At 62.8% G+C, this 12,208-nt stretch overlaps 1 protein-coding gene across 1 annotated transcript in view; it reads right to left on the bottom strand.

Moving 5' to 3' along the window:
• NOTCH1 (notch receptor 1) overlaps positions 1-12,208 on the bottom strand; it is a 43,502-nt gene that overhangs the window by 7,611 nt on the left and 23,683 nt on the right. The window contains exons 10-27 of the mRNA XM_077851414.1: positions 11,768-11,881; positions 11,355-11,588; positions 11,155-11,265; positions 10,545-10,737; positions 9,379-9,524; positions 9,088-9,201; positions 7,510-7,629; positions 7,107-7,259; positions 6,331-6,559; positions 5,506-5,707; positions 4,489-4,642; positions 4,200-4,384; positions 3,556-3,688; positions 2,993-3,250; positions 2,805-2,917; positions 1,697-2,268; positions 900-1,325; positions 315-463 (exon numbers count right to left, since the gene is read on the bottom strand). Of these exons, the coding sequence (XP_077707540.1) occupies positions 315-463; positions 900-1,325; positions 1,697-2,268; positions 2,805-2,917; positions 2,993-3,250; positions 3,556-3,688; positions 4,200-4,384; positions 4,489-4,642; positions 5,506-5,707; positions 6,331-6,559; positions 7,107-7,259; positions 7,510-7,629; positions 9,088-9,201; positions 9,379-9,524; positions 10,545-10,737; positions 11,155-11,265; positions 11,355-11,588; positions 11,768-11,881 (3,606 nt within the window). The remainder of the gene's footprint in view (positions 1-314; positions 464-899; positions 1,326-1,696; positions 2,269-2,804; positions 2,918-2,992; positions 3,251-3,555; positions 3,689-4,199; positions 4,385-4,488; positions 4,643-5,505; positions 5,708-6,330; positions 6,560-7,106; positions 7,260-7,509; positions 7,630-9,087; positions 9,202-9,378; positions 9,525-10,544; positions 10,738-11,154; positions 11,266-11,354; positions 11,589-11,767; positions 11,882-12,208) is intronic.

Consider the following 12,208-nt stretch of genomic DNA (forward strand, 5'->3'; position numbering starts at 1 on the left):
GAAAAATCAGGGGAACAGGGAGGGGGAGAAAAAGGCTCCCACTTTCTGGCAGATGTGTCCATCCCCTGGGCCAGCCACCCCGACAGCTGTCACTACGGGTAGGGAGGGCGCGCCAGACAGAAAATCCCACAGAAGTGCTTCCTGCGCTCTGGACGGCATGACACGCACTGCATGGGCGGCAAATGGCACAAAAAACAAGAACATTTGCCAGGGGGCGGGGGGGAAGGCTGGGAGATGCAGCCCCTCCCAGGTAGACTTTCCTTAGAAGCCTGCAAACTGTCCCCCAGGGAGTGGGGCTAGGGCGGGCCACTCACTCTGCACGGCCTCAATCTTGTAAGGGATGTTGAGGCTCCCCAGCGAGGCAAGAGCACCCAAGAAGGCGGCCACATCCGTGGCACTCTGGAAACACTGCGAGGATGACTGGACACACTGCCGGTTGTCGATCTCCAAGTAGACGATAGATCTAGGGGAGTACCCAGGTCAGGGGGCTCAGACCTCAGGTGCACCCCCACAGCTGCTCCATTTACCCCTTGGGCCCATGGCATCATCCCCATGGGGGAGGGGGCACTCCCAGGATGGGCATAACTGTACAGAACCACCCAGGAGGTGGACAGTGCTCCCTCCAGCCCAGCAAGCCCCACATGGGCACACACAGCAGGTGCTTCTGAGACACTCCTCAAAGTGCTCCCTCGACCACTCTGCCACCCTGTACATCCCACTGGGAGATGCAAGCACTGTTCTCCCATCTCAGGAGTCTGGTCCTCCTCTGGGAACTGACCCCAGGTGCTGGGCAGGTGGGCCCAGGAAGTCTGGGTCTTGTGGGACCCTCTGTCTATTCCGCCATCAGGTTGGGAGGCAGCACCCGGCCCACCAGGGGAGTGGGGAGCTGGCACGCTCACCCGCGGATGTCCATGGGGTCCAGCTCCCTGCGCCGGCGTCCAGCCCCACCAGGGAGCAATGCAGCCTCCACCCGATTTAGCAGGGCCCCAGGCACGGCCCAGCTGTCCACCGCACGTTTGATGGGGTGTTTGCGCAGCTCCTCCTCTCGTCCGTAGTATGGGAAGATCATGGGCTGGCCATGAGCATCACGCTTGAACACCACGTTGGTGTGCAGCAGGCGGCTGAGCTCCCGCAGGAAGTGCAGCGAGTTGTTGCGCAGCTGTGCAGGCGGTGTGAGCACCACCAGCACCAGGGCACCAGCTGCCAGCCGCTCGGGGACATGCTCTGCACAGTCCAGCCCATCCCACTCACACTCCGCGCTGTTGCAGCCCTGGTCACAGTGCCCATCACCGAAGTGGTCCTTGCAGTACTGGTCGTACAGGGGGCTGTGGACAGATGGATGCAGGCACGCTCAGGGCCCTGTCCAGCCCTGCGCCCCCGCCGGCCCCTCCCAGAGCCCTGCCTGCACCCGGCTCCTCACCTGTGCCCCTTCTGGGACCCCTCCCTGCACCTGCTTCTCCACCTGTGCCCTGCCCTGGTGCCCCCTCCCAGAGCCCTGCCCCCAGAGCCCCACCCGTTGCTCACTTGTGCCCCGCCCCCACCTCACATGTGCCCCACCCCAGCCCACCTCCTGCCCACCTGCACCCTACCCCCTGCCTAAGCCCCGCCCCCTCCCCCACCTTGCTCTGCCCTGCCCACCTATACTCCACCCACTCTGCCCAAGCCCCACCCAAGGCCCCGCCCCCCAACGCCTCACTTGCACTGGCCCTCTGCACGCTGGCAGTCGAAGCCATCGAACAGGCAGCCAGCAGAGTTGCACTGGCTGTCGCAGTGGCCGTTGCTGAAATACTTCCAGCACTGCAATGACTGTGAGCAGTTCTGCCACGGGTCGTTGAAGTTGAGCGAGCAGTCGCCGCCGTCCCAGCCGCACGCATGGTTGTTGCATGCCAGGCTGCACACCTTGTTGCCCGCCTCTTCGTGGCACTCAGGCAGCTCGCAGGCCTCCTCTATCTGTGGTGGGGGGATGTCGAGGCCCAGGCCACCCCCAAAGCTGTAGTCCAGGATGTGGCACAGGAGCCCATTGAAGTTGGCGGGGCACAGGCAGCGGTAGAAGGGGCTCTCGGTGGTGGGCTCGCAGCTACCCTGGTTATAGCAGGGGTTGCCACCCACACAGGGGCTGCCGGCGGGGAACTGGCACTCGGGGCCGGTGAAGGGGCCCAGGCACAGGCAGGTGGGGCTGCGCGGGCCCGAAATGCACGTGCCACCATTGAGGCAGCGCCGGCTTCCGCAGGCCCGGGCATCATTCTCACACGTGGCACCCTCAAAGCCCTGGGGGATGGGAGATAGCGGGGTGTCAGGAGGACAGGTAGGGCCACCTGTCCCCGTGCCTGGGACAGCCTGCAGCCGGTGCCTTGGATGGCACATTCTCCCCACACGGAAGCCCAGGGGTTGCTGGGGGCCGGGAGGGGGGTTGAGGATGACACCAGGCACTGAGATGCTCACAGGCCGTGGCCCTGGAGGGCATGTGGTGCTGCCTTTATCAGAGCCCAGAGCACACACCCTGCAGGAGTAACCCCGACCAACACAGCTGGCCCCAGTGTGCTCACCCACTGTTACCCCCATGTGTGACCCCGAGGTACAAAAGCCACATGGGGATGGTGCAGACAGGGGCATAGCAGGTGCCTGCACCATTTCTCTATAAACCTGAGTCAGCTCTGCAAATAAACTTCGGCCAGAAAACCTGGATCTCAGAGCCAGGAGGACGCAGGCCAGCCCCAGCCAGCCCTCCCTGCCCTCCATGTGCAGTGGCAGGGAGGGGGCACTCTCCTGCCCCCCGCAGACCAAAGAGCCCCTGGGACACCTACCGCAGGGCACTTGCAGATGAAGCCACGAGCTGTGTTAGATGCCACGGCGCAGGTGCCCCCATTCTGGCAGGGCCTGCCCTTGCAGCCATTGATGATGGACTCACAGCGGCGTCCTGGGGATGAGAGTGGGCATGAGGGGCCCGTCCTTCCCCGGCCCTTGCCCTGCCCCACCCTGCCCCAGCACCCACCAGTGTGGCCTGCGCGGCACTCGCAGTAGAAGTCATTGACACGCTGTACGCAGTTCTGGGTGCCTCGGATGTCACAGGGATTGGACAGGCACTCATTGACGTCGCCCTCACAGCGCTCGCCAACGAAGCCGGGTGGGCAGGTGCAGCTGTAGCCGCCCACCTGGTCCACACAGGTGCCGTTGTTAAAGCACTTGGGGCCCCGGGAGACGGGGTCGATGGGGGGACTGCAGTCGTCCACATTGACCTCACAGTGCACACCTGCAGAAGCCGGGCACTGTCAGGGACCAGCCACGTGCTGGCCCAGCTCCCTCTGTCAAACGGTCAGGAGAACGGGACCCCACAAATGTTCAGGAGAGGGGATGCGGCAACAGGGCTGCACCCCACACTTGTTGCCCTGTGCCAGTGGCCTGGCTGGACTCCCTCCCTTGGCTCCATCCCCGGTCAGTCCCACACCTGTCTCCTGCCCCATATGGCAGAGCGGAAGCTCTAGGATGCTTGTGACCAGTGCCTGACTTGCCCACTCGCCCCCTGGACCCCAGCCCCAGGGTGTGGGGGATCCTTACCCTGTGTGCCCCGGGGACAGGAGCACTTGTAGGTGTTGATGAGGTCGATGCAGGTGCCCCCATTCTGGCATGGGTGGGATAGACACTCATTCATTTCCTCGGAGCAGTTCACCCCGTGGTACCCGGCCACACACTGTGCGGGGAAATAGACAAGAGGTGCAGCTGTGGATCAGTGGGAGGCTGATCTGTGGCCCTCTGCACCTGTGTGGGTGGGCGGGGCCACATGAGCCACCCTCCAGACCAGCTAAGCCTTGAGGTTCTCACACCCGGTCTACCCAGAGGGAGACCCAACCCAGCTGACACTAAGGAGGGCCCTGGTAAGCTGAGTCACTGCTTGGAGCAGGGACTAGAGCTTGTCTTGCCAAACAGAAGTGGGGGCCTTGGGGCAGGTATCTGCTGAGCCCAGAGGGACAGCTCTGGGGAAGGAGACCCAGAGGAAAACCATATCCTGTATTTCCGTGTAGTCTCCCTCTTCTAGGCTTCCCCACGGGACACCCTCAACAGGCAGTCTTCCCTGATTATCACAGCCCTCCCTTCCTGGAACCACACCTGTTGGGTTTAGTCTCCACTGCTGTCTCCCTTGCAGCCTAGGGCTTGGCACGCACTGCACACACCCCCTCCCCACCATGAGGATGGGTGCCCACCTCACAGGAATAGCCACCAGGATAGTCGGTGCAGGTGGCCCCGTTCTGGCAGGGGCTGGGTGAGCACTCATCCACCTGGTCCTCGCAGTAGCTGCCTGTGTAGCCTGCCTGGCAGCGGCAGTGGTGCGTGTTGCCTGCATCCATGCAGAGCCCCCCGTTCCGGCAGAGGTGGGTGACATTGACGTCTGCATGGGATGTGGGGGGAGGGTGTAGGTGTGAGGCCTTGGGCTGCAGGTGGGGGGTCAGCCAGGGCGGAGGCAGGGGGACACTAGGGGACACAGCCAGTTACCTTGCCGCTGGGCGGCCACTTCACAGGACACATTGGGTACATCGCAGTAGAGGCCAGTCCAGCCACTGTGGCACTCGCACCGGTACAGGGTGTTGCTCTGCCAGCATTTGCCGCCGTTCTTACAGGGTGAAGAGTCACACCAGCGCACGAGGTTCTGGGGACGGCAGGGGCATCCGTACTCACACCGCCCACCGAGGCCCATCCCACCCGGCAGGTGCACCATGCACATCTGCCAGAGACCTGTGTACCCGGGGCAGGCTGTGAGCCCATCCTACAGAAGTGGAAGCTGAGGCTCAGGGGCTCCCCTGCAGCTGGGGCGGAGGGGCTCGCACTCTCTCTGGGCCCTCGGCTAATCTAGACCCGTGTTTCCTTGAAGGAAGACTCTTCTTTGGAACTATATTTTGTTGGGACTATCTATAAACAGATATCTTATGTGAAAATCTTTAATAAAGATACATCTTTGATACTTTTACATACTTTCTTTTTTTTTTAAGATTTTATTTATTTATCCATCGTGGGGGGGCGGGCAGAGACACAGGCAGAGGGAGAAACAGGCTCCATGCCAGGAGCCCAACATGGGACTCGATCTGGGGTCTCCAGGATCACACCCTGGGCTGAAGGCGGTGCTAAACTGCTGAGCCACCAGAGCCGTCACTTTTAGATATTTTTTCAAAAAAAAATGGTTCTTGAGAAAAAACTAGCTGCCTTCCTCCTCTGCTTCTTGGTCTCGCTCCATAAACCTCTGCTCCTGACCCAAAAAAGCCCCACTCCCCACTAGATTCCTTAGGAATCAACATGGCCTTGGGCCAGGCACTGGGCTGTCAGTCAAGATCCCCAGAACCACGGGACCATGGCCACTCCTGTCCCCGCTAGCCTGGCTCTTGCCTCACCCACTTGCCAGCGGCCTGGGGAAGCCAACAAAAGAGGGGCCTGGCAGGGAGGCTGTGAGGATGCACTGTGGGTCGACACCCCACCCTGGCCACCTTCTGCCAGGCACCGTGCAGCCCACCCGCTCACCTGGCAGTTGAGGCCCGTGTAGCCCTGCGGGCAGGTGCACCTGTAGGTACCGTAGCTGTCCTGGCAGGTGCCACCGTGTAGGCAGGGCCGGGAGTCACACTCATTGATGTCGTGCTGGCAGTAGCTGCCCGTGAAGCCCGGTGGACACAGGCAGGTAAAGGAGTTGATGCCATCCACGCAGGTGCCACCATTGAAGCAGGAGCTGGACAGGAGCAAGCAGCAGGGGAGATGGGTGAGCGGAGCATGAGACCTGCCTATGCAGCCTCCCTCAACTCAGACGATAAAAGGGGCCCAACAGCTAGAGCGGGCAGGGAGTAGCCTGGCTGAACTCAGGGAGGCCCCTAACACAGCACCAGGGACCTCCGGCTCTCCCACCACCTGACACCACATTCTCTGCCTTCTTTACAGGTTGTGCCAAGAGCAACTTTATGACACCCACATGGGTGGTGGTAAGAGTAAGAACCAGGAAGAAACCAGAACACACTCAGATACTGAGGGAGATGACCATGTCGGAAACAAAGGATGGAGAGCACTGAGCAAGGAGCCTCCTGGCACCCCGGGCACAAAAGGAAACAAGATGGGTCATAGAGTTGATCATAGAAGGGGGCACACCAGTTCTTCAGGAAAGACCACCTGGGCTCTGGTTCTCAAGCTGGTCAGTGGACAAGGGCCTTTCTAGGACACAGTGATTGCCATCTGACTGGTTATACAGCGAGGGCTGACCAGCTGGATGCCTGCTGGGTGCCCCAGGCGGTGCACCTACCCCCCACCCCAGGCTTCTGCCCTGCTGCCTCAGCCTGCACCTGGACAGCCCTGCGCACTCGCCTCTCTGTGCAGTCGGGTGTGTTGTTTTCACAGTGGATCCCGCTGAAGCCCGTGGGACAGGTGCAGGTGTAGCTATCGACACAGTCTGTGCAGTTGGCGCCATGGCGGCAGGGGTTGCTGGCACACTCATTGATGTCCTCCTCACAGAAGGGCCCCTGGAAGCCAGGCAGGCAGTCGCAGAAGGCTGTGTTGACGCCATCTGTGCAGGAGCCGCCATTGTGGCACGGGTCTGAGAGGGGACAAAAGGGCAGGCCTGAGGGGGGCTGAGGGGGGGCACCACTGGTGCCTGCACTCCCCCTCCAGGTGCTCTCCGCAAGCGCTCCCAGCCCCCAGGCTGCAGGCTTGAGGACTGACGGAGTTGGTGTCACCATCTCCCCTGCTTGCTGGGTTTCTCTGGGTCTCAGTGGCTTGTGACACCATGACCCGGCGTCAGGGGCTGATAGCCCTCCTCCCCGGCAGGTCAGTGAGGACCGAGAAGACCACACTGGGTGGGGCCAGGCACCGCGCTGTCGGAGGAGCTCCCAGAACCCACGGTCTGGCTCCAGAGGCTCAGGCTCCTAGGCCACCCAGAACCACTCTCCTCGGGCCACGTGAAGCCACCCGCCCCAGGCACGGCCCCCTCAGGCCTCCCAGTTGACAGCAGCCAGCTCCCTGCCCCACAGCCGCCTGGAAACCTGCAGGTCTGAGAACACTCAGAGGGGCCAGAGTCAGTGGCGGAGGGGGTACAGGGCGGGAGGAGCCAGGCAATGGGGGTGCAGAGCCGGGAAGTCACTCACTGGGCCGGCAGTCATCCACGTCCGTCTCACAGTTGCGCCCCGTGTAGCCGGCGCGGCAGTGGCAGCGGTAGCCGCCGTTGGTGTTCTGGCAGGACGCACCATTGCGGCACGGGGTCTTCACACACTCATTGATGTCGACCTCGCAGGTCTGTCCTGGGGGAGCGAGGGGGTGTGTAGGGTCAGCCCCCACCCTCCCAGCCACGGGGCCTCCTCTGCCCGGGGACAGTCCACTGGGGACACCCCACAGGAAGGAAGGGCTCTCTGACTCGCGACCCCCACCCCCCAACCTTGCAGATTACAGAAATCCAGGGTGGGAAGGACCCCGTCAGGCCCATTCCTGCTTCCAGACCCCCTGCCCCAGGGGAAGGAACCCAGGCAGGGCCGCAGGGCCAGGAGGCCTCACCTTGCCAACCCGTGGGGCAGATGCACGAGAAGCTCTCGTAGTCCTCAGATTCCTTGCACGCACCCCCGTTTCTGCAGGGGCTGGGGGCGCACGGGGCCAGCACCACCTCACATGTAGCCCCTAAGTGGAAGGGGGACAAGTGCTGAGACCCAGAGCAGAGGGTCTGCGCTCCACGGCATCTCCTGAAGGAGACCCTTGGGCTGGGGGTGAACCCTAGGCAAGCTCCTGGCTGTGTCACGACCCAAACTGGGGAGCTGAAGACAAACCAGAGGGACAGTCGGCTCCAAAGCAGTCCCCACAGGATACAGCCTGGGCCTCGACCCCTCGGAAGCACCAGACCCCAGACTGGAGGCTGCCTACCACATCACAGGGCCCCCCTGCTCCCAGCTTCACACCCTCTCCTCCCAAGGCCCTTGTACAGCCAGCGCCTGGTCAGAGGCCACGGGAGCCACCAAGCAGAGGACAAGCTCCGGCGGCACAGGACCTCGGCACGGGGAAGGGGGTCTCGCTAGAAGCATGTCACACTGGGGTGACTTTCCTCCCTGAGAGCCCAGTAGACAGCCTTCCTGTTTACGGCTGTGGGGGCCGACTCCCGGAGAAGAAAGGAAGTGCTATCTTCCCCGAGGCCCATTATCTCCCAGGCCTGCTGGGGTGATTTTCCAGAGCCTTTCTTTCTGTCTGTTTCCACGGTGACCTAGGCAGGCAGGAAATTCGCCAGAGTTTCCGACAATTGTGCAGAGGGAAGCAGGAAGTGGGCAGACGGGAAGTGGGTCAGCACAGGCCGGCTCCTCCCCACCAGGCCCTCCAATCTCTGATACTGTGTCCGAAAGGGACCTGTGTGCCCCCAGCGAGAGGGCCCCTGGGCGGCTACCAGCCTAGAGCTTCCTCGCTGACACAGGACAAAATCTAGGTCCCCAACTCCCATCAAAGAAAATACGACGCTGGCCACAGCCTGCCCCATGTTGCGGGGCCAGCAGCACAGGCACAGGCCCCCCGCTCCCAGCCCCCTCCGCCTGGCCAGAGAGGGCGGCCTCTGGACCTCCAGCTGGTCAGTGGTGTGGTCTGAAGCCGTCCCCAGAGGTAGCACCCTCTGCCCACTCCCAGTGGGACCCAGGGGCAGCAGTGGTCGTGGACGTCTGTCTTTCAGCTCTCTCTACAGAGAGGACCATTTCCTGCAATTCTGTCAGCCAGGCCAACGGTGGGTGCCGGGACGCCCAGGGAAATGCCTCCCGCCTCTGCTCAGCACTCACAGAAGACTCCTTGTTCCCCGACACAGAGAACGTCCCGCCATCAAAGGGATCCCTCAGGCCTGGCCAGCAAGGGCGGGGGCAGCCTGGCCCCAGGGACCCATGTGGTGTGGACACCAGGTCGTGGAGGCCAACAGTCCAGGCCCAGCTCCTGGCCCTAGTGTGGAAGACCCCACCTGCCGGGTGGGCTGACCAAATCAATTATTTGGGATGGGCTCCTATTAGAGTGTCTCCCCAGCATCCCGTATGTTCCTGGTGAATCTGGCAGTGACACCAGTGGGGTGAGGCCTGAAAGTGGCCAGGCCCTAGGACCTACAGGCCCTGCCCTCACCTGTGTAGGGCAGCGGGCAGTTGCACTTGTATCCAGCCACGTCATCAATGCATGAGCCCTGGTTCAGGCACGGGTTGGACGCACACTCGTTGATGTTGGTTTGACAGTTGGGACCTGGAGGGAGGACCAGCAGTTAGCGTGCCCATCACCACGGGGCCGTGGACAGGTCCTGCAGTGGGGCCCTCCTCATGCCCTGGGGTGGAGGAGGAGCCCTACACCCACCCCAGCGGCAGCAGGTGACACCATGGGTCACTCCGTCCCCCCACCAGAGCTCCCGTCAGCCCCACTCACCACTGAAGCCTTCCCGGCATGTGCACACATAGCCGCTGGTCATGTCTCTGCAAGCGCCCCCATTGGCACAGGGGTTGGACTCACATTCGTTGTTATTCACGTCACAGTTTGCCCCACTCCACCCAGGGTCACAGTCACATTTGTACCTGCAGAGGTGACCGCAGAACCATCCACAGGTGCCCACACTCCCGGCTCTGCTCCTGTCCTGCATCCCCGCAGCACAGAGCAGCAGGTCCACGTTGACCCTCAAAGTGGGAGTAAGAGCACCCACCGTGCTCAAGACAGCAGCAGGGTTTGGTTATACTACCCCCGGGGCAGCGCCTAGTCCAGGGCAGCGGTCAGCAAGCCATCTGCCGCTCACCCACCACATGGCCTTGAACCGAGAGCGAGGGCCCTGCTCAAGTGGACATCTCTGTCCCCAGGGCAGTGTTGGGCACCCAGCAGGTGTCAGGGACGAAGCCAGCCTTGGCTGCCCTGGGTCCTCACCGCTCCCTGACACCCCATGTGTGAGGTCCTCCCATGCTGGCTGTCAGCACAGGCACCATGGGAGACAGGCTCGGGCCCACGGTGGTGCCCATGTCAGATGCCCACCATATGGGCCAGGCTGTCACCTATAGCTCTGACCAAACCCCCATAAGCTGGGGGCCCCTGCACCTCATCCTCGGGGCTGAGGACTTGCCAGAGTGAGTCACAGAGCTCAGAGGAAGAAATTGTGGGGCAAGCGGTTTATCACCCAAGAGGAGCCTCAGGAGAAGCCGTGTGGGAGATGCACACTCTGAGCACCACCCTCCACCCCGAAGCTGTCCCAATGCCTGTGCCTGGCCGGGAGGTCACACTGCTGGACCTCCAGGCCCCTGCCTTAGGCAACCTCAGCCACCTCATTAACCTGGCTGCGGGCACTGCAACACATGCCCCTTTCATCTTTGCAGTTGGGAGCTGGCTTAGCAGTCGGGCCGAGGAACAGGCCGATGAGTGCATCACAGAGGTGCCTCGGCTCACCTAGGACCTGCGGCCTGAGCCCATGATGGCATGCAGCCCGGAGCTGCACCGTGCACATGCCAGGCCCTGATGAGGGCCCACATGGTCATCGGCCCACGAGCGGGCACCCACTGCAGCGTCTCCTGGGCCTGCCCCCCCGGCTACCCCCCCACAGCCCCAGCGCCTACCCGTTGAGGCTGTCCCGGCAAGCCCCATGGATGCAGGGGTTGCTGCTGCACTCGTTGACCTCGGACAGGCATGTGGGGCCATGGTAGCCCTCGGGGCAGCGGCACATGAAGCTATTGATGCCATCCTCGCACGTGCCCCCATGGTGGCAGGGGTTGCCTGCGCATTCGTCGATGTTCACATTGCACATGCTCCCTGTGGCCAGGGGCGGGGGGGGGTAGGGCAGAGCTCAGACACCCACGTCCTGGGGATGCCCCCAGAACTGGAGCTGCAGTGAGCAAGTCCTGGCCCCTGTGAGCCTCGGTGTCCCCACTGTGGAACTGGGGATGGCCACCCACCCCTCCCTGGGTCCTCCTGGGGCATAAACCCGGTCAGCAGGGACTTCAGCCGTGAACACAGCGCCACCCTGCCTAGTCCGGCAGCTCCAGGAACAGGGCCCATGTCATCCGGCTGCCCAGCTGGGCCTCTGGGGTGGACAGCGGTGGTTGGCAGACGGGGAACGTGTGCCTAGGGGCTTGAGGACGCCCATCCTGGTGCCGGTCAGAGTCCCAGGGCTCCCGTGCCCTCTGCTGCAAGAGGCTGCCCCTGGTCTGCGGGGCCCTGGCCGCTCACCTGTGTAGCCCGGCTCGCACGCACACTCGTAACCGTCGATCCTATCCAGGCACGTGCCTGACTCACAGGGGCTGCTGGCACAGTCGTCCAGGTTTGTCTCACAGTTGGGTCCTGGCAGGGGCAGCACTGTGATCAGTTCTGGTGCCCCGACCCCATGCCCCGACATCCCCCTACCCGCAGCCCAGGCCCCCCCTGGGCACCTGTGGTCCCCTTGAGGCAGGAGCAGAGGTAGGCATTGTCACGGTCCTGGCAGGTGCCACCGTGGCGGCAGGGCTGGCTGTGGCACTCATTAATGTTGCTCTCACAGTGGTGGCCCGTGTAGCCCGGCTGGCACAGGCAGGTGAAGGTGGCCACCCCATCCTTGCACACCCCGTAGTGGCAGGGGTCGGGGTCACATTCATCAATGTCCACCTCGCAGTGGAGGCCCGTGTAGCCTACAGGGTAGGGGCCCAGGGCGTCAGTGCAATTCCCGGAATGCCACCTGCCAGACCTGGCGCTCTCGTCCTCCCCCAAAGGGGAGGACCGGCAGGTGCCTTTCCTCAGGGATGCTGCCCCCCACACTCCGTGCTCAGGCTCTGCAAGCCCGCCCACCCTCCTCTCACAGGCCACTTACCTTCTGTGCACATGCAACTGTAGGTGTTGGGCCCATCCAGGCACTTGGCACCATTCTTACAGGGCGTGCTCGCACACTCATCCACGTCATACTGACATAGATGCCCGGTGAAGCCTGTGGCCAGGAAAGGGGTGGTAGTCAGATGCAGTGGGTGCCAGGAGGCCCCCTGGACAAGCCCCAGCTGGACCAGAGCAAGGGGTTCCTGGGAGGGGTTCCCCAGAGCCTGCCCTGGCCAGGGCTCAGAAGACATTCTGATCTCTCCTCTTGCCCCCTTCCTGCCTCCTCTGAGGGGACCCCGGCTGCTGTGGGCACAACCATGTCAGGCTGCAATGAACTCCCCCTCAGTGTCCTGGGATGGCCGACTGACACCTTGCAGACTCAGCCTCTGACCTGCAAACCCTCTTGGGGCTCAGTGCCCCCGGACCTACACCCCTCCTGCCC

Source organism: Canis aureus, chromosome 16 (assembly GCF_053574225.1).
Source record: "Canis aureus isolate CA01 chromosome 16, VMU_Caureus_v.1.0, whole genome shotgun sequence".
NCBI classification, from domain to species: Eukaryota; Metazoa; Chordata; class Mammalia; order Carnivora; family Canidae; genus Canis; species Canis aureus.